Source organism: Cardiocondyla obscurior, linkage group LG25, assembly GCF_019399895.1.
Source record: "Cardiocondyla obscurior isolate alpha-2009 linkage group LG25, Cobs3.1, whole genome shotgun sequence".
Classification (NCBI taxonomy): domain Eukaryota; kingdom Metazoa; phylum Arthropoda; class Insecta; order Hymenoptera; family Formicidae; genus Cardiocondyla; species Cardiocondyla obscurior.
The window spans coordinates 2235080-2257162 of record NC_091888.1 but is presented as its reverse complement, the minus strand read 5'-3'; the positions used below and the strand labels follow the sequence as shown (position 1 = coordinate 2257162).

At 40.2% G+C, this 22083-nt stretch overlaps 1 protein-coding gene across 1 annotated transcript in view; it reads left to right on the top strand.

The window, feature by feature from the left end:
• The window catches only part of LOC139111719 (odorant receptor 13a-like), a 113830-nt gene extending 99955 nt beyond the window's left edge, over positions 1 to 13875 (top strand). Inside the window, exon 5 of the mRNA XM_070672189.1 lies at positions 12714 to 13875. Coding sequence (XP_070528290.1) covers positions 12714 to 12959 — 246 coding nt within the window. The 3' untranslated portion in view covers positions 12960 to 13875. The remainder of the gene's footprint in view (positions 1 to 12713) is intronic.
• The last annotated feature ends 8208 nt before the right edge of the window (positions 13876 to 22083 follow it).

The following is a 22083-nucleotide window of genomic DNA, read 5'->3' as shown; positions in this document are numbered from 1 at the left end:
AGAAGAATCCGACAGCGATAGCGAGGAAGAAGATTTTAAATTATATCTATCTGATAACGAAGATTTTACGATCGACGACCAAATAGAGAATGAATTTGTTCTCGAAAAAGAAGAAAAACAGCAGCCACTTCAAATAACAAAAGAGGTGTCAACTCATAATCTTCCAGTCACAGATAGAATTCAAACACGGAGCCAAACAGCTAAAAGAGAACAAAATAAAGAAAAATCTGACCAGGAAAGTAAAACACACGAGGATAAGAGTGATAACGAATCTGAAACAAAGTCAACGCCAGTTATCACCGATATACGCGTAAGGAAAGCCAACGTTATAGATACTCGTGACCTACTATTCTTGAGAAAAGATAACGTGACATACTTTACAGATACTAGCGGAAAACCTTTAGATTCTGGATCTCAAAAATTATTCGAGCGAAATGAACTCCCAAAAATACCAACACTTACAGTGGGAAAGGCTGAAATAATTAAATACAAAAAATATTATCACATTGTTCTACCTATCAGTGAAGGATCGAGAGAAGGACCAACAATGACATTAAACCATATTAAAAATGCCATAAAAGATTTGCAAACAATTTCCGAAGAATTCAATCTGGAAACCATCAGCATAGCAAAAACAGATTTTGTTAATAATGTGCCATGGAGCGACATCAAACGACTACTGCAATTAATTTTTATCGAAGCAACGACTAAAATAATAATTTGCAATGGGTTAATTAAATATCCACCAGCCGATTTACGCACAGTAATAATAAGTGAAACGCATTGTTCACCGACAGGAGGACATCGTGGAGTAACGAAAACATATAACAGAATAAAACATAAATATTATTGGGAGAATTTAAAAACAGATATCCAGAAATTCATACAGCAGTGTTTACAGTGTCAACTAAAAAAATTAGTGAGAGTGAAAACTAAACAACCAATGATGATTACCGATACACCAGGATCATCTTTTGATAAGGTAGCCATGGATATCGTGGGACCTTTGCCGAAAACGGAAAAGGGAAATGAATACATATTAACAATGCAAGATCAATTAACCAAATTTTGCATGGGAATACCATTGTCGGATCAAACTTCCGAAACAATAGCAGAAGCATTTGTAAATCAATTCATCTGTATAATGGGAGCTCCAAAAGCAATTCTAACGGATCAAGGCAGAAATTTTATAAGTGAATTAATGAAAAAAGTTGCCAAAATATTCAGAATTCGCAAATTCCGTACTACAGCATTTCACCCGCAATCAAATGGCTCATTGGAAAGATCTCATCACGCTCTGGGGGAATATTTAAAACAATACGCGAATAACCAAAATCAGTGGGATAAGTGGATAAGTCTCGCGATATTTAATTATAATACAAGCGTGCACGAAGCCACTAAACATACACCATACGAATTAGTATTCGGAAAAATTGCCAGAATTCCATCAAACGAACCACTGGGACCAGAAGATAAGCTGGCTAACTACGACGAATATCTAATAGACCTCGTCACTCAATTACATACTATACAAGGAAATGCGCGAGAAAACGTAATCGAAGCAAAGAATAAATCAAAGAAATATTACGATAAAAAATTAAATACGCAAACTTTTAAACCCGGTGATTTCGTATTCATGCTAAAAGGTCCGAAACCTGGCAAATTCGGTGATCATTATTCTGGACCTCATGAAATTATGGAAATTTTAAATAGAAATAACATAAAAATTAAAATCAATAAAAATAGTCGAATTGTGCATCCTAATCGTTTAAGAATTTCACATATTAAAAATCACTAACCAATTAAATTTTTCAGATGGACCATTACCGCAAACTAATTATACTCTTGTTACTAACAATATCGATCTCTTCCACCCACGGGATAATAGGATATGATTGTGGCTCAGCAGCAGCTAATCTAACAACACTATCTCTTATCGACTTAGAAGAATGTGACATTCCGACCGTCTCAATAAACACTACACAAGTTTATCTACAGCTACTTCAAATAGACGATTTTACAAGTGTGAAAGTTATACAATGCAAAGTGGAAATAGACAGGATGATTAAAAAATGCGGAATGTTTTCGCACACCATGGAAGTACATAATGGAAAATATTCATACATACACGAAGTCTCAAGAGAAGTATGTCAACATATGCATCTGGATGGAACATTTACAATTGGCAACACACTAATAACCGGATTAAAACCGAATGCTACCGCAAGCCGTCCTGTGGTCCTGGCCGGAAGTGTGGACAACGACGGAGCCTGTTCCGGAGCCGCCTACTCCGATCCTTATGGAACATGGGAGCAAGTCATCGTATTAAGCACTATCAAGATAACGCTACAAGATTATTCTGCAAACATCCGACTAAATTCTAATCAAGTGCTATTAAGATCCGGAGTTGTATGCGAATTAAAAGCTACACGTTGCACCGATATGGAAGGAGGTAATACCTTCTGGGAACCCCAGCCGGGCGACACTTGCAATCTACGAGGATACAGTCTTTTATACAGAGGGATCGCCGAAAGCATAACTGATTATAACGTGGAACCACCTCAGATCGTATATACCATAAATCAAAGAGATATAGTATTCGCTTTAACCAGGACAGGCGAATATACAAGCTGCGGATTTACATTAACGCAGACCGAACACCCGAAATTAGTAATATTTTTAACAGATCCAAATGGATACATATTTAAAAATTACAGATCCTCGGCATCCTACGATTTATTTACATATGTTAATTCAAAATTCGTTTATGTAGAAAGGCATGTACGACAGCAATTTAATTTATTATACAGAAATGTAATATTAGAACAATGCAGATTAGAATTACAATTATTAAGAAATTCTTTAGCAATAGCAACACAATCACCAGATATTTTCGCTTTTCACTTCATGAAAGGACCAGGATACATGGCCGTATCAACAGGAGAAGTAATTCACATTATAAAATGTGTACCCACGGAAGTAAAAATTGCAAGTACAGAGGAATGTTATGATCAACTTCCAGTAATAAGAGGGAACGAAACTTATTTCCTAACACCACAAACACATATACTATTACAACAGGGGACTCAAATAAACTGTAATCCTTTGGCTCCAGCAATGTTCAGATTAGATAACTCGTGGTATAAATTTTTGCCAAGACCAGTAGAATCAGTGCGACCTACAGTCATGAAACCAATGACAAGACCGACTTGGAAATATGTGAGCCCAGGATCATTAGCCACGAGCGGAATATACACACAAACAGATTTAGATGATTTGAAAAATCACATAATGTTTCCAGCCGAACGACCAGCCATTCTTAACACTCTTGCACGAGGAATCATGGGTGAACCAACATTAATCCAAGGAGGCTCAATCTCTAATTTAATTGACAAAGCATCAATAGAAAGAATCGCAATATCAACTTGGCAAAAGTTTTGGAGCAAATTCTTAATTTTTGGCAATATCAGCGCAGGATTAATGGGAATATATCTTACTTGCAGAGCAATCAAACTATTAATAGATACTCTCGTACATGGCTATGCCTTACACACGGTTTACGGATGGTCAATCTACTTGATAGGAGCAATCTGGGATTCTATAACCAACCTACTACTACATCTGGGAAAAGGAAGGAACAAATACGAAAAGGCCAGCGCTCCTAAACAGGATCCAGAAACAACGTTCACCCAGAATCATCTAGAAATGGAAAATTTACATCCAAAAGTTTATCCAACAATACCAGTAGAAAAAACAGCAACATATACGTTCGAATTAAAAGAATAAAAAAATAATAATAATAAAAATAAAAAAATAATAAAAAAATTTTTCAAAAAAAAAATAATAATAATATAAATAAAACCAATAAAATTTTTCTTTTCTCCCTTTTCCTATAAATAAAAATCCAACTAATTTTACTAACTAACCTCATCACATCTTCAGAAAATGAGTACCGAGTCGAGAATTGAACACATCAATACCAAGGCATTGACCAGAAGTGAACTCAAGGCCCGGATAATTAAGGTCAGCTCCCCCACGCTCTTCTGGGTACAACTACTTAACAGCCAGGAGGAATTAGAAGAACTGACGGAAGATCTAACCAGAAGAATGGAAAGGAAGAGCAAGTTCATGCACATTCCGCCCGATCGAATCCATGACAACACAGTGGTGGCGGTAAAGGAAGAACATATATGGAGACGGGGAGAGATCCTCTACACCATCGACAAGACGGTATACGTCGCCCTGCGGGATTGGGGCCGGACCATCAAGGTCCCATTCTTCGAGGTATACCTCCTGGAGGATCGTTTCTGCCAACTCCGTTGGCAAGCCATCCCCTGCGGCCTCGCCTACCTGCGACCACTGAACGAAGAACACGAGTGGTCCGACCGAGCCAAAATAGTATCCAAAGCCTACCTCAAGGGATTAGTAGGATGGATAAAAATCCGCCGTCACCTACATGAGACCAGCGCAGCCATCACCTTCAGGATCGAGCACAAAAGTGAGGCGGCAATTGATGACCTCAAGGAAACAATAATCCGGCTCGGATTCGGGCAAGACACCTTCCAAATAATTGGAACTTGCTACCCTAGCATTTAAATATTATATACATATATACATATATATATATTCAATTATAAATAGATAAGAAACCAGCATTCCTTTCAGATAAAACGGATATGTGTGCTCTCCATTCAAAAAAAAATATATATTTACTTTCCGATAAGAAATGTTTTATCTGGAACGAAGGGCAACCGATAATTTTAAATTAGCTCTTAAATTGTTCGTGAAAGAAAGAAATTAACCCACTCATTTTTTTCCATCTTGCAAATGCAGAGCTTTCAAACCTCAGCATTTGTCTAAGGCCGGGGGTGTTACGTCCACGCCCTTTTAATTTCTTTCTTTCTAGAACATTCTAATTCACAAGGATGACTAACGATAAAATGAAAGGTCAAGTACATTGTTTTTAAGAAAAGAGTCATAACAACGGAAAATTCGGAAAAGTGAATCAGACTGCCCTATGATAAGCGGTGCGCACGGCACTCGTAAACAACGCCCTTTTCAATCATATAAAAAGCGCGAGCGGGCGGAACATTGTACATTCTAAAAAGTCTCTTGACACCTGCCGTTACTTTAACCGCGATTCGTGAGTGCTTAAACAAACCAGAAGGAAGAATCAGCCGATCCGTAGCCGCTCTAACCACCCGATTCACGAGCTGCTCAAATCCGCCGGACTTCCACCGGAATCACGAATCCATCGCTCCGCCAGAGGAACGTTTGACGCTAAAACTTCGCTTGTTTAATAATCTGCCCAAGTAGTAAGTCTGATTCTCATTTTTCTTCAATTTTCCGTGAAGTTATTATTAAATCGATCCGCTCATTTATAGTGAGCCGAACTTGCCCACGCACTTCCGCTGATTCTGACGAGAATACGTCGAAATACAACTATTTGCTTACCGAGTTAAAAAGAAAACTTCCGATGCCATGCGGCGGAAGCTACAACTGTAAAATCTGTTATCCCGAGCTTCGATTGTACGCGGATTATTGCGAGGCCCAAGGCCCATCGTTTTCGCCATCGCCGATCGCGTCACCTCACCGACTCCCCTCGTTTGCTTCGAATAATCCTCATCCTGTTCCTCTCCCGAGTTTTTCTCATTCCTTTTCTTCTCCATTCGCATCTCTTCCTAATTCCAGTTACAGACATTTCCTCGACCAAGTAGCCGACAAATACCCTCACCCACCTCAAGAAACTCCTGAACCTCAATCCTTCCCTCCTCCAGCTTTTAAAACAGAATATAACCTTTCCAACAACGATCCTGTCATTTTTGTCTATCATCCTGAACATCAAACTCCTTTTATTATCCCTGAATCACACCTGCCTACATTTTTCTCTCCTCCTGTTCCTTAAAGTCATCCTTGTGAATAATAATTAATTAAACTTGTATACGCATTTTACTGTAATTTTAAGAAATATATTTTGTTTGTTTTTTTTTGTAAATCTGCCTTCTCGAATTATTTTAGTTGTAAGTCGCACCGGCCCCATCCCTGATAACAGGTGATACTTGTATCGCTTTATCAAAATTAGCGGCCACCGATCACGCAGCTTAGATAAGACGTCACATTGTCTCTCGGGACATTGACTCTTGTCGTAGCTTTTGGTGTGAGCGGTATCTCGAGTACACTATTTACTGTGTATCTCGAGATTATAAGGTCAAGTTACCCAGACCTACCTCATCCTTACCTCCTATCTTTGATAATCAACGGCCTGGACGTAACATTGCCTATTGTAAGTAAACAGCAGCGGAACGCTACTACAAGTATCCATCCAGAAGAGACGGTGCATACTTCTTTAGTTGAGGAACTATTATCTATTATTTTTTCATGTGCTAAAGATGACAATTGAGAAGATGAAGTACTTGCTTTATTCAAATTTACTTCATGCAATATCTGACTCCTCTGCTCACTCGGCTCAGTTTCTTTGGTTAGTTTTTCTTTAACTTTATATAACTTTCTTATGTTATTATTATGCAATAACTTTTTCTTATAATACTCCGAAAGCCTAAATACCATACGTTTATGTCCAGGCACTATTTCAAATAGTAAAAATTTTTTGCAATACAAACCATAATAATTTGGTAAATCTTCTTTGTTAATAAGTCTATATAAGTCATTCCTTGCAAATGATACAATGTCTTTAATATCTGAATCATTTATATTGGATATAATAATCCTGTTCTCAAAGCCACTAGCATTTAATAAGTTTTTTAAAAGTGCAGGAATTTTCATATTTAAAGATATTTCAGCTTCAGCAAATATGTCAACTTCTAAATTGTTCGAGCAATTTAATTAGGCGGAATTCTTATAATCTTTAAAATGTTAACGACGAAATAGACAAAGGAAACATAAAACGCGTGCGACGAGATCGACGTTGTTGTCAAGATAAATAAAAATAAAGACGAGCAAGCGTCGCTAATAAACAAAGGTAAACTAAAAACCGACATTCGTTGACTGTTAACAAGCGATATAAATATTCACAAAATTAATAAAACGTTCAAATTTAACCGACGAACAGTAGCGGAGAACCGTAGGAAATCTCTCTGTTAGCAGTAATATAAAAAAGCGTGATCGAGGAGCGCGCGACAGTTCGCAATTTCATATTAAGACAAGACTACGTAATTTGTAATCCGATTCCTGCACGTGGGGCGATCGCTGGTCCGTGGCGATCTATAAAATGGTCTGATCTCCAAAGCATTGGGCCTATTGTTCAATTTCAATAAAGTTCGGCCTATGACTTGGACAACGGGCAGGCTACTTATTTGGATAAACCAATCCTCAAATCCTCTCGAGGCCGAGTCGTCAAGTGGCAACGTAACATAAATTATTAATTATGTTTGACTGAACACTGTCTATTTCAGAACCAGAATTTATTTCTGCCATCTGTAAAATATATTATGTTTTATATATTAGCGGATAATTTAATGTTAACAAATAATAATTAAATTAAAAAGTGATATAAGAAACTTTCTAAATGAATGATTTTTTGTGTCTAAATAAATTGATAACGACTTTTGAGGTTATCTTTCTTTCTCTGTATAAGAGGGAAAGAGAAAAATTCCGATTCAATACAATTAAAATAAACACTTGATAGTAATAATATTGTTACGCCGGGAACGGGTCGGCAAACGTCTCCGCGTTCGCGTCTCTCACACTCACACACTCACACTCGCGGCGCCTGAGCTCCGCGAAAGAAAAGAAGACGTTTTTATAAAAATGAACAAGAACGATTTAATAACAGAGCATGCAAGCGATACAACGTCTGCACCGATTCGAGACACGGGTAGAACTGTCATTTCTTAACCATAAATAATAATCCTCGTTCTCCTGGCAACGGGGAACCGAAACCTCGGAGCGAGCCGGCAGCTTCATGCTGCTCCGTATACCAGGCGTAACAATATGTATGATATAATATTTGCCTTAATCGAGTCGTAATAGATTGTGGAAATATCTGCAGCAGTATAATATATTCAGCGGACACCCAAAGTTAGACCACGTTAGATCATGTCAAACTGTGACAGTTAAAAACAAAACTACAGCAACGAAAAAGCAATAGTATTTTTTTTTTTTATTTGACCAACCGAAATGGTCTCCGTCGATAATGTAAAAACGCAATCTTTATAATTTACTTTATATCTAAGCTTTATTACGTGTTATAAATGTGTTTAATATAAAATATCGTTGTTTACAAAAAAAAATGGTAACAATACTTTAATAATGCGAATTATAATACGTATTGCTATTCTAGCAAAGTTCAATAATGCCCACCAATGACCACGAATGTCCATCAATGCCCACTAATGCACAGACAATGCCCAAGCAATGCCCAGTAATTCCCAGTAATACCCACCAATTCCCACCAATTTTCAGTAATGCCCGGCCAATGCTCAAGTAATTCCTACTCAAGTAATGCCTCAATTTTGTATACCAATTCCTTTCAATGGTTTATCTCTCGTATATATACAGGGTGTATCATTCCATATTGACAAACTGTCAGAGTTAGATAGGTCTCGTTGGTACAAGTTAATAAGTCCTGTGCCGTTTTGCAAAATTCTTAATAGTTATTGAGAAAAAAAATTAATTTGTCTAGCGCAAGAGCGACAAGGATGCTAGTTGTGCATGCGTTCCGTAGTTTAAATTATAACCTTATTTATACAGGGTGTTTCTGATCAGTGGACTTTACCGTAAATGGTAGGTAGAACTAATCGAAACAAGACAAAAAATCCTTTACCATTTTGAAAAACTCTCAATAGTTTTCGAGAAAAAAATTAAAATATATAAAATATATAGACGTAAGAGCGACAAGGAAGCTGCGTGTAAGTGAGCGCGACAGGCGAATGAGTAGAAATAGCGCTGTCGTCTGTCGCGCTTACTCACGCGCAGCTTCCTTGTCGCTCTTACGTCTATATATTTTATATATTTTAATTTTTTTTTCAAAAACTATTGAAAATTTTTCAAAATAGTAAAGGACTTTTTGTCTTGTTTCGATCAGTTCTATCTACCATTTACGGTAAAATCCACTGATCAGAAACACCCTGTATAAATAAGGTTATAATTTAAACTCCGGAACGCATGCACAACTGATGTTACCTTGTTGCGCTACACTACGCTAATACCGTTTACGAAATTTGCTATCGCTATCACGCTGTTGGCTTTATGACCAGTGATGGTAGCGTTTGCGTTGATAGAATTGGTAGCGTCTATCCGAACGCACCCAAAACCAAATATCAATAGTACTAAACTTCTGCTCTGTATTTGGTGGGATCGGGTGAGTGTAGTTTACAATAAGCTGCTCAAACCTGTAATGGTGGCGACGTAGCGCGTCGCTGGGTGCCAGAGTTAGGCTCGTCGGAGCCAGAATTCGCGAAGGCGCGAGCCGGGACACGAGAGTTGCGTAAGATAAGTCGGCCATGTAGAGGAACTCACAGTGCAGTAGATAACATTATAAATCTTGGGAAAAGGACACGATACCCCAAGTGCGTTGAGCGGCAGTTCAGAGTGCCTGACTGCGGATCGACGTGTTGGTGACGGTGACTCGATCGTTGTTTATCCGATCTAAACCGACGGTGGTGCCCACCGGTGGAACCCACGATTGCCCGGAGCGATCGGAAAGACGGCGGTCGGGAGCGCCCGACCGCAGCAGTGTCGGCGTCTGACGGTTGCACCTAGGATCCAAAGACCTGGACGAAAACGCTTGTTTAGAAGATCACGGTGGCACCGAGTGCCCTGAGAGACAGCGGCGGTCGGCGTCCAACCGCGGCGGTGTCGACGGCTGACTGCCGTACGGCGGATTCAAGACCCGGACGGGAGCGTCCGCCCGGGGGATTTCGACGACCTGTAGTATCTGAGTGCGTCGGCGACCGGTGGTATCCGGCCACGGGTATAGCAGGGCCTCGGAAGCGCCCGAGGTCCCGAGAAACTGGAGGTTACGGTCTATCTTGGGAGCACCCAAGGTAGCGGAGCTCTCACCGGAAGCGTTCGGATTCGAGTCGGGAGCACCCGAAGTCTTAGGATCTGGAGGACGTGTTTGGGTCGAAGATCGGATTTGGATAAAGTATCCGCTTGACTGCGGGCTCGGCTTATATAGTCACCGAGATGAGAATGGGGGAGCTCCTACTCCCAACTTTACGGCGCGCGCCGTCGTCGGGCTGATGACCGCCCGACAAATTTACTTTGGTGCGCCTTGCACCGCTCGAGCCGATGATCGCCCGAGGAACTACTTGAGGTAGCCTTATGCCGCCTAGGGTCAATGGTCGCTTTTAGTGACAAAGGCACACGCTTTGTCACAAACCGAATGAAATCATTACGATAGATCACTTCCAACTACAATTGATGCATTTGAACCGAACATTGAGGGAAAAACAGCGACTATACAAACAGAAACACAACAAAGTAATTATGCAGCATAACAACACTTGGCCACATGTTTCAAAAGCGGTGAAAATCTACTTGGACACGCTTAAATGGGAAATCTTATCTTATTCACCATATTCACCAAATATTACACCTTTTGATTATCACATGTTCCGATCGATGGCCCCATGACATGGCTGAGCAGAACTACGATTCTTAAAAAGATGCCATAAAATAAATCGACTCTTGGATAGCTTAAGAAAAACCTGTTGTTTGTTCGACGTGGAATTGAAATGCTGCCAGAACAATGTGAAAAAGTAGTAGCTAGAGATGGACAATACTTTTAGTGACAGGGTTTTTACTAATGTTATATTCCGAGCCCTGTAACGTAAAACTGCGTTATCTCGCGGTCTCGGTGTCGGATTACCGACCTGGCTATTTACCGACTCGCGAAAATTGGCGGTACCGACACCGTAATGAGGTATTGCGTCGGCGCGGTTGGCCTGGCAACGGGCCCGTTCGCGAGTCTCGCCGTAGTCGCACAGAGACCGAGGTGCCGAACTCCGCCCGACGGGACCGACGACGAAGTGGTGCAGAGGTTGTCGCCGACAGGGAAGACGTCTCCCATGAATTTTCCGCCCGTGAAGAGCTTGAGTGATTTCGCCGAGCGAGTCTTCCATGAATTTTCCGCCCGGCGGGACTGACGACGAGGGAGAGCGACCGGCGAGCTGTTGAGCACGCGGTTTTCACGTGCCGTATCGTGAGTGCCGTTTTGTGACGAAGGGCCAGAAGTCGCCCGGTATCGTAAAATTAATTACGTTTTAATAAACAGGTTCCGGCCAGGGGCTGGCAATTCTAAGCCACGGATATTTTGGGGGAAAAGCGGCGAGGAGCTGCCGATCACCCACCGATCACGTGACCGGCACGGGGTGCCGGCGTGAGTACCGCATCAGAGCGGATTTGAGGACGGCGTCGACGGATTCCGCCGCGCCGTGGGACCATACCGGCTCTCCGAGTGTATTCAGCCACCGAGGGGAAAAGCTGTAATCGGCGGAGTGCCGTGTTCATCGCGACGTGGGACGTCGAGTCGCAGCCATCACGGGAAGACGGCGTGCGGCGAGTATTTGCGAGCGTGTAGCGTTGAGCCCTGGGGTGAAAGGGAGGGTTCGAACAGGAATTCGCGAGTGCCGCGACACGTCTACGCACGTGTAAGGAAAGTTCGGAAGCCGATCCGTTCTCGGTGGGGTACCGGGAAGTGGGCATTGTATCGCCGTATGTCGGCAGCCCATACTATCTCTCTCGCGTTCCGTTGCGTTGCGTATCTCTCTCGCGTTCCGTTGCGTTGCGTATCTCTCTCGCGTTCCGTTGCGTTGCGTATCTCTCTCGCGTTCCGTTTTGCGTTGAGTTTTTTCTTTCGCGTGCCGTTTTGCGTTGCGTTTCCCTTCTTTCGAACCGTATGCGTATTTTCCTTTTTCGTTTCGAACAGAATTACTTTGTGCTAAATTGTAGCTGGGGTGAATTTCTTGGTTTCCATTAGTAAATTCTTTTGTATTTTTGGTATAGTCACGAGGTACATTTCGGTCCTCAAATTACCTTTTATTTTCTTTTGTTATTGCATTCCTTGTATGAGTCGCAGGTTCATCCCCGACTTCGGTAACGTTCAATTTATTTTTTTTGTAAAGTAATTTTTGATTTTTATAATTTTTCTTTTGTTATAAATTAAATAAATTTAGCACAGTCCCTAGCAACAAAAGGTTCAGATATAACCAGAAGAGTTTCTGCACGCACAACATAAAACCGCCAAATTTGCAGCAGCTCACCGATCAGGCCACCAAAGAATTTTCAGTCAGTTGCGATGATTCTAGACTCTCGGGGTTGCCACCCACAATTCAGCTAATTGCTACAGTTTTCAACTTAGCAAGAGCAGGGTATATTAACAGCGCTCCGCGAGCCGCTCGCGGGCAGAAAGCATTTGCATTGCCTAAGGTACGTATTCTCTGTGTTTGTATGATCTCATGAAATCCTTAACTTTACGTTGTACAGAAGAAATGCGCCAATAAAAAAGATAAATAATTCTACAAAAAGTTTATTTTTTTATATTTACCTGCCAACTTCACCTCCGGTCCGGAGAACGGACCCTAAGTACTGATCACAATGCTACACTAATTTTTTTAAATATAGTATTAATTTTTACAAAAAAAAAGAGCAAAAACTTATTCAACATCCCAATAAATTGTCAATTTTTTAAATTACAAACATATAGATTGAATTATTGTAGAATTTTTATGTTATTATGTGTACGTATTAAGTGTGAAGCAATAAATCGTGCCATACATGATCTTGAGTGGTACAAACTGGAATCAAAACAAGCGAGAAATCTTATTTTATTAATGACACGAGCAGCTGAGCCATTTCATATCTCCGCAGGAAGGATTATTCCTCTGACAATGACCACATTTTGTAGTGTAAGATGTTTTCATATTATTTACTCAGCAAAATTTAACACAGCATTTTTTGCAATTTATGTGCTGCATATTATGTCGCCAAAATGCTGATAATATTCTACTAGAATATGTCGTATCACTTAATGCTTTCATAAATGCAACAAAAATTGAGTACAATATGTATTACGTCGTGACGTTAAAAATGCGGCAAAAGTTGAAAAAGAGTTTTGACAATCAATTTAAGATTTTTTTGCTAATGAAACGTATATATACCTATGTGAGTAGGGAATAATCACAGATTCTAATCTATGAGGCAATGAGCGGGGTGCCGGAACGAAGGAAGAACCTAAGACGAGAGGAGCGCGGGGAGGGGGGGAATCTATCTAGCGTACAGACGGGAAATTGCGAATACGACTGATTGGCCTTCTCTCCTTTTTTCTCTTCATATAAATCCACGCCACTGATTTTCCTCTTTAAACATTTCTCTCACTGTAGATCCTTCCTTCGTCCCCGCACCTTGCTCATTGCCCCCAAGAATTGGAACTCGTGTGTCAGCAAGCCTCTTATACCGATCCCCTCTGCGTCGCGTATCAACAAGCCCCTCACACCGACACCCTCTGCGTTAACCACTAAAACATTATATATTTATATAATAAATAAAAAAACTTACTTTTAAATTTGACCGTGCTTTTTTCACGGCGGGCAAATTGTCGTCGATAAACGCAAATCTCTGTTTGCGGATGCACATGTAGTCTGTTATCGACGGGGTATGTACCATCATCATCTATGCGGGGAGTTCTACCTATAACTATTTTTACAGCTATGAGCACGCGTTGCTACAAAATTATATTAAGCAAAAATGTTTATAAGAAAACGAAAGCATTTTTATCATCTGTAGTCCAAAAGTTTAACACTTATATGAATTTTTTTTATGGAACAGCATTATCATGAAATAAAGATATATAAAAACTTATGAACGTTCCAGTATAAATATTTTAATAATTTTAATTTTATAAAATGCACAATAATTTTTAGATTTGAAGTAAAAGAAAAATTAATAAAAAATTTATTTAATAAAGTTTTTTATTAAATAATAAAAATGATTTGCACTTACAGTAAACCTTAAAGTTCCAAAAGTAAAAAAACACAAAAGTTCTAAAAGTATTTGAAAACATAATATGTAAATATAAAAATGTTTTAAGCATTAAAGGCTACCAAATTTAAAAAACGTAAAAAAATGTAAACAATCACTCATACTCACAACATACCTTATAATTAAACTCATAAAAATAAAAAATCCAAACTTTAATAACCGTAACAAATATAAAAATATTCAGACAATAAAAAATTAAAAACGCATAAAACACAAAATTAAAAAAACGTAATTGTTTAAAAATGAGTTCTAAATGTATACAAATGAGTATTACAAAATGAGATTTTACAATTAACGCCGCGGGGATGTTACGCGGTCGTGGCCGGTTTATTTAACGCGAAAAGGCGGGTGTTAGTCCTTCGAATATGCGAGTTACGCGGAGACACGCGTTGAACACGTGGCCGGTAGATGAGATCCGCACAGAATTTATAAATGAGTTTCACGCTTGAGTTAGTCTTTAAATTGATATCTGTCTGTTTAACTGTTCTTGAGAACTCGCACTGAGTTTAAACAATGAGTCACAATTATATTAATCGTGAGTTCACACGTTGCGAGATGTGATCAGCTACTGAGCACAAAGTTCAACACGCCTCGTGCTGCAGGGTGATGTCTTCCAGAAGATTCTTGGCGTGTTGCACACTGCGAAAATGATCTAAATGAGTTGTACTGGAGACAAGGCGATGAGTTGAACGATGAGTTGAATGATGAGTAGCACGATCAGTAAGAATTGTGAGAAAAGCACACTGCACGTTGTTGCACACGAGGTGATGCTTAGCACGGCTAGACGAACACTGATAAGCCTCGAACCGACAACGCCTTCGAGAATCGGAGGCGATTATCGGACGACAGATCGATATCGATCCGTCGCCAGTGATCAGCCACGAGGTGCTGCCCCCGCGGCAGTGACATAATTAATTACTAACTTCAAATCTTGAACATTTCGGTATCTGCGTTTTTGTATAGAGCGTCGCGAGGCCTGTTCCGTATCGAATTGCGTTCCGAGCATTTTCGGCATTTTTTAGTTATTTCTTTTGCGTGCGTTTGAAAATGGATTGCGTTGCGAAACAATGTAATGCGCGTGCATTTAGTAATTGCGTTGCGATTAGGCAGGGCGAGCATTTGAGTTATTGCTAACACGTGTCGTTACTTCCTTCTCGTGTCGTTATTCTCTTCTCGTGTCGTTATTTCCGTATGTCGTATCGTTTGTGTCGTGTTAAGATATGCCTTGTCGTTGTAAGATCCGTTGAACAGCGGCGGCTGAGTTCAGTTCCGTATCGAACTACTACTTTGTGCTAGATTATAGCCGGGGTAAATTTCTTGGTTTTCGTTTTAAATTTATTTTCAATATTCAAGTATATATTTTCCTTTGTATAATTCATGCCTTGTGTGAGTCGCGGGTTCATCCCCGACTTTGTTATCGTACAAAATTTATTGTAAAGAAATTTTTGGTTTTTCTAATATTTTTGTTGTTTGCGAGTTTAATAAATTTAGCACAGTACAGTGACCGGCAATAATGGCCTGACTCACTGCGGCGACGGCGGCTACCGCGCGTGAGGTGGGGTGGTGTGCGTCAGGCCTGGAGGCCTGCGCCTATGTACGGACCCGCGCTTGGTCCTGCGCTTGAGCGTCTCTGCGCGGTTCCCCTCACGCGCATTGCATAAAACATGTGAACGATATGCTCTCTCCTCCAACGCCTGAGATATTTCTCAAGCGGTTCTCTATTCTATTATTCTTGCTCTTGCGAGTCTCAAGAGAGGAACGTACACGTGGTAGAAAAATTATTTTCTCGGCAAGCGGTATAAGTGTTCTAAGGCTTTCGGTTCTAGCCAAGCCAACTAGTAATTAAGTTGATTAATTAAAATGTCAGTTGAAATAATTAAGACTTTTATTTGGCCCGCTAAATACCGACTCAACCGGCATCTCGGTGGACGATCCACCGGGGCCAGAGGATCGTCCCCACAGGCCTCACCGCAAATTGCGTACGTGAGGCGCGGAACGTCAAAAGAAGCAAAAGGACAGGGGAAAATTTGGAAGAAGGCGTTTTCGTGCTCCGATCTGTTCGCAAACGTGCATGTGAGAGAGAACGCATGAGTGATCGTTAAGAAATTATTATAGGCGCACCTTCGTTCTCTCGCTTGCATGCGTTAATATTTAAACGGGCGCGCAAAAATAGAAATAGATCACAAAAGTACGCTATTAATTCTAGCGTATACTTTAAAACTTTTCGCGACTTTTGACAACCGAAATTAAAGACTCGTGTTACTTATATTATAAATATATTTTTTACGTTACGTATAATTTAATTTTGGGATAATTTTTTGACAATTTGAAATGCCGTTTTCTGTCTTGAGAAAGACAATTTAATAAATGCAATTAAATATTCGTCGTATGAAAATTTTGTTGGCCCTGGAAAGGGCCGATTGTGGGCGAAACTGCGGAACATCGAATTAATAATCGGACAATTTAAAATAGCGCAAAGCCGCCTAACTGTGTGTTACGTTCCTGTCACGATTTTCATTTATTATTGTCGAGAATATGTTGATTCTTCTTCGAGCTTTACTTTTCGTGGTATCGTAGCAGTGCGCGGATATATACATTGAATAGTTTCTTGCGAATAATGGCTTCAATTTTGTGCTCTGAGGTACGAAGTCGCATCATCAGACAGTGGCAGGCCGGAAAATCAGTAGCAGAAATTGCTGCTGATATTCCGTGTTCTGTACAAGCTGTTCGACAATGGATACGACAATACAATGAGAGCGGAGATCATGCTTTGCATAATCATCGCACTCATAATCGTCGTCTTCGTATCACCAGAGTAGAAGAGGACGAGGCACTCGTCGCTGCTGTTGCGGATCGTCCTTTTGGCAGCGTCCAAAAGGCGATCAACAGAGCGGACGTCGCGGTATCAAACAGGACTGCCCGGCGACGTTTAAACGAAGTCGGATATCATTGCTATCGTCCAGCTCATAAAATCCCGCTGACTCCGGATCATCGGGACCAACGCGTCGCGTTCGCTTTGCAAAATCTGGTGACGAGCTGTGCGGAGTGTGAAACCACAATATGGACCGATGAAAAGGTCTTCGTATCGTGCGCTGATCACAGATCGCACGTGTGGCGTCCAAGGGATCAACGGTTGGATCCAAACTATGTTGTGCCTCTTCACCGAAGTGGAAAAATTTCATGTGCTATGTGGAGGTGGATATCTGGCACTGCAATCGGAGAATTGGTGCACATTCCAACGAGGATGAACTTAACAGAGTATATTTGCATACTGGAAGAAGTTCTTTTTCCTTCAGTACGCGCAATCTACCCTGCAGAAGACATGTCAATTATCCGATTGGTGCAAGATAATTCCGCAGTGCACACATCACATGAAACACAAGCATGGTTTCGGAATCATCCGGAGATCTGCTTGTTTGACTGGCCAGCTCGTTCGCCAGATCTGAATGTTATAGAGAATGTCTGGGTGCAAATGGTTCAGCATTGGGAACCACGAAGCGAAAGGACGACAGCAGCGTTAGTCGATCACGCGATAGAAGTTTGGGAGGGTCTTCGGGCTCGACCAGATTTTCTCGCAAACTTGATGAGTTCGATACCTAATCGACTCAATCAAGTGATCGAGCGGTCCGGTTACTGGACCGATTATTAATTCAATGTTCTGCAGCTTCGCCCACAATCGGCCCTTTTCAGGGCCAACAAAATTTTCATACGACGAACATTCAATTGCATTTATTAAATTGTCTTTTTAAAGACAGCGCTATTTCAAATTATCTTTTTCAAGATAGAAAACGGCATTTCAAATTGTTTTTCTCAAGACAGAAAACGGCATTTCAAATTGTCTTTCTCAAAACAGAAAACGGCATTTTAAATTGTCAAAAAGTTATCCCAAAATTAAATTATACGTAACGTAAAAATATATATTTATAATATAAGTAACACGAGTATTTAATTTTGGTTGTCAAAAGTCACGAAATGTCTTAAAGTATACGGTAGAATTAATAGCGTACTCTTGCGATCTATTTCTATCCTTGCGCGCCCATTCAGGGTGTCTGGTTGAGTAGTGAGCATCTCTTAGTTATAGATAGAACTCGAAAATACAAATAAGAAAGTCCCGTACCATTTTGTAAAATTCTCAATCGTTATTGAGAAAAAAATTAAAATGCATAAAATGTATAGGCGTAAGAGCGACAAGGAAGCAGTGCGTGAGTGAGCGCGACAGGCGAATGGCTAAGAATGGCGCCGTCGTCTGTCGCGCTCACTTACGCACAGCTTCCTTGTCGCTTTTATGCCTATACATTTTATGCATTTTAATTTTTTTCTCAATAACGATTGAGAATTTTGCCAAATGGTACAGGACTTTCCAATTTGTATTTTCGAGTTTTATCTATAACTAAAAAATGCTCACTACTCAACCAGACATTCTATATAAACACGAACGCGTGCAAACGAGAGAACGAAGGTGCGCCTATAATAATTTCTTAGCGATCACTCATGCGTTCTCTCTCACACGCATGGTCGCGAACAGAACGGAGCACGAAAACGCCTCTCTCCAAATTTTCCCCCGTTCTCTCGTTTCTTTCGGCTTTCCGCGCCTCACGTACACGATCCGCGGTGAGGCCTCACGCACACCACCCCACTTCACGCGCGGTAGCCGCCGTCGCCGCAGTGAGTCAGGCCATTATTGCCGGTCACTGTACATCCAATAAATGACTTTTTTGCAAAAAAATTGTTTAAACAATTAAAATAACTTTTGTTTGTTGTATTAAACAGTTTTTAATATTTTAAACAGTTTTTGAGATATATGGAGGAAAGTGAAAAACCTCTATACAGGGTGATGCAGAACAATTATAGTCTCTGTAAAAAAAAATTGTATAAAAAATAACTTTGCGAGTATGAAATGAGTTATGCTACCGTAGGAATGGCAACGCGTTCGTGGCCGAATCTTTGTATATGTCGAGAGGGCGGTTGTTAGTCCTTCGATTAACGAGTCACTCGGAGACAACGTGATACGCACGTGGCCGCAAGATGAGATCCGCACTGAGTTTCACTTATGAGTTTTACGGTAGTTTATGAGATCTGTCTTTTGGTTACTGATTAGAGTCCGCAATGAGTTGAAACTGCACGCACAATTATATTAATTACTACGTCTAAAGGCTGCAAAGTCTAGAGACTAAATGAGCACGAGGTTCAACACGCCTTGTACTGCCGGATGAGTTCTTTCAGATGATTCTTCGCGTGTTGCACACGGTGAGGATGATCTTGATGAGTATGCACGAGAAGACAAAGAGATGAGCAGAACGATGAGTAAAGATTTTAAGAAAGAAGCACACTGCACGTCGATGCACACGAGATAATCTATGAATTGTAAATGAGACAATGAGAGACACTCAGCCGGCAACGCCTTCAAGAATCGCAGGCGATAATCGAACACCGTATCAATATTGATCCGGGGTGATCGGCCACGAGGTGCTGCCCCGCGGCGGTAGCATAATTAACTATTACGTAATCTTTCTACAGACATATCGTTCAGGTAATTTTAAGATGATTTTTCCTCTTTGAAAAATTTTTCCGTGGCTTCGTTTTTGAGTTATGAAATTTTATAATTAGCTACTCACCGGACGGCTACACATGGTAGACAGGGACGGCGTAACTCAGCATCAGACGTGGAGAAACTACGACGATCTCAGTTGACCTCTTGCGCACGCTACACAAAATATTTAAAAGTTTATAATTATCCTTGAATTAAGCATTTGTTAATTATTATTAATAATAAACATAAGAAGTTATGTTAATATAAAGAAATTATTCTAGAAGTCCTGTACGCCAAAAGAATCATTGGAATCTACTGATCCCAATCTTTCTGATTTTCCGAAATAAGCTTTGCTAAATATTCTACAATAGTTCGGTGCTGTCGTTCAACCTGTTCGTCAGACTGTGAATGCAAAGTAGTTGTTCTCGTTTTTCAAATTTCCAAAAAATTTATTAATTCTTTAAGTAACCCTGACTCAAAATTCCGTCTTTGATCCGTATGGACTTTTTCGGGTACTCCGCACCTCGAAATAATTTTCCTGACAAAAACTTCTGCCACAGTTTTGGCCCTAATATTTTTAAGAGGAAACGCCTCGACCCATTTTAGAAACAATCAACCAACACCAAAAGGAATCTATTCCCCGAAACAGAAGCAGGAAAAGGACCAAGAACGTCCATCTGTAACCTCTGAAAAAAAAACCTACGTTATAAGTTTAAAAAGGTAATTTCTCTTTACCAGTTGGACCCTTCTTTGAGCAACAAACTAAGCAGGATCAACACCAGTCCTCAACATCCTGCTTGCATATTCCCCTGTAAAAACGCTTTTGAATTCTCTCTAAAGTTCTATTGATTCCGAAATTTCCCCCAGAAGGAAAATCATGCTCTTCTTCAAGAATTTCCTGAACACGGATTCAAGGAACTACAAGCTGTAACAAGCTTGACTTCAAATTTAAAGCAACCCATTTCTTGTAAAGAACTCCATTCTCCGTGATAAGAAAATCCCAATATGAACAGAGTACCTTAACAGAAACACTTATCGAAGAAATTTCCGAATGCGAAGGACGTATTCCTGCCTCCTTTGCCCGCAAAATGAAAAAAATATCCGGATCTTCGCATTGATCAATTTTCCATTGCTTAATTTTTTTACTTCTTGAAACTATACGAGCCACTACCTCCTCTTTTTCAGAAGAACACTTTTGTTCTACTTTCAAGCAATAATGACAGTTTTCACTCTTACAATGCCGCCTAGACAATCCATCGCCATTCCCGTGAGAAGAACCCTTCTGATAAAGAATTTCGAATTGGAATTGCTGCAGCCTTTCGACCCAGCGAGCTAGCTGACCTTCAAGCTCCTTAAAAGACAGAAGCCACCTAAGCGAAACGTGATCCGTACGAATAATAAACTTTTGTCCTAGCAGAAAATGACGAAAAGATTTCACAGAATCCATAATAGCCAGAAGCTCACGCCGAGTGACGCAATTATTTCTCTCCGTTTTCGAAAGAACCCGACTATAATAAATAATAATCTGCTTTATTCCTTCTTGCTTCTGTGGAAGAACTGCCCCAATTCCTATTCCTGAAGCATCTGTATCTAGGATAAATTGTCCGTCTTCTTTTGGAAAAGCCAAAATTGGAGGAGCAGTCAAAGCCTGTTTCAAAGATTTAAAACTCTCTGACATTCATCACATTAATTTTATCAAATTCTCCGTAAGACCATGAAGAGGCTTTGCAATCGAAGAAAACTTCCTTATAAACCTCCGATAATAGGAGCAAAACCCAAGAAGCTCCTCAGCTGCTTCTTCGTGTGAGGAACAGGTCAATTCTTCACGGCAGCTATTTTCTCCTCATTGGTGGCTATCCCCTGAGCCGAAATTACATGGCCCAAATATTTCACCTCTCTACTAAAAATAACACACTTCTTTGGATTAGCCTACAAATTGGAAGCACAAAAACGAAGAAACACTCTTCAAATTCTCAATTAATTCCTTAAAATCTTTCCCAAATATTATTACATCGTCTAAATATACAAAACAACTTTTCGACAGTAACCCCTTTAAAACTTTCTCCATGCACCTTTCAAAAGTCGCTGGAGCATTAGTTAATCCAAAAGACATGACAGTATACTGCAAAAGCCCATTTCCTATCGAGAAAGCCGTTTTCTTTTTATTCCTGGAATTCATCTTGATCTGCTAATAACCACTCTTATGATCAAGAGTGGCAAATCAAGAATTTCCTGCTAAACGATCAAATATATTGTCTATCTTTTGTAAGGAAAAAAACTCTTTCACCGTTACTTCGTTTAACTTTCTATAATCAACGCAAAGTCTAATCGTCCCGTCTTTCTTTTTCACCAAAACCACCGGTGAAATCCATGGACTCTGAAACTCTTCGATGACCCTTTGTTCTTTCATTTCTTCTATAATTTTTTCTATTTTATTTTTCATAAGAAAAAGAACGCGACGAGGAACCTATTTAATTGGACGTGAATTCCCTACTTCAATACGGTGTTTTACCTCCTGACAACTCCCTGCGATAATTTTTTCTGAAAATATT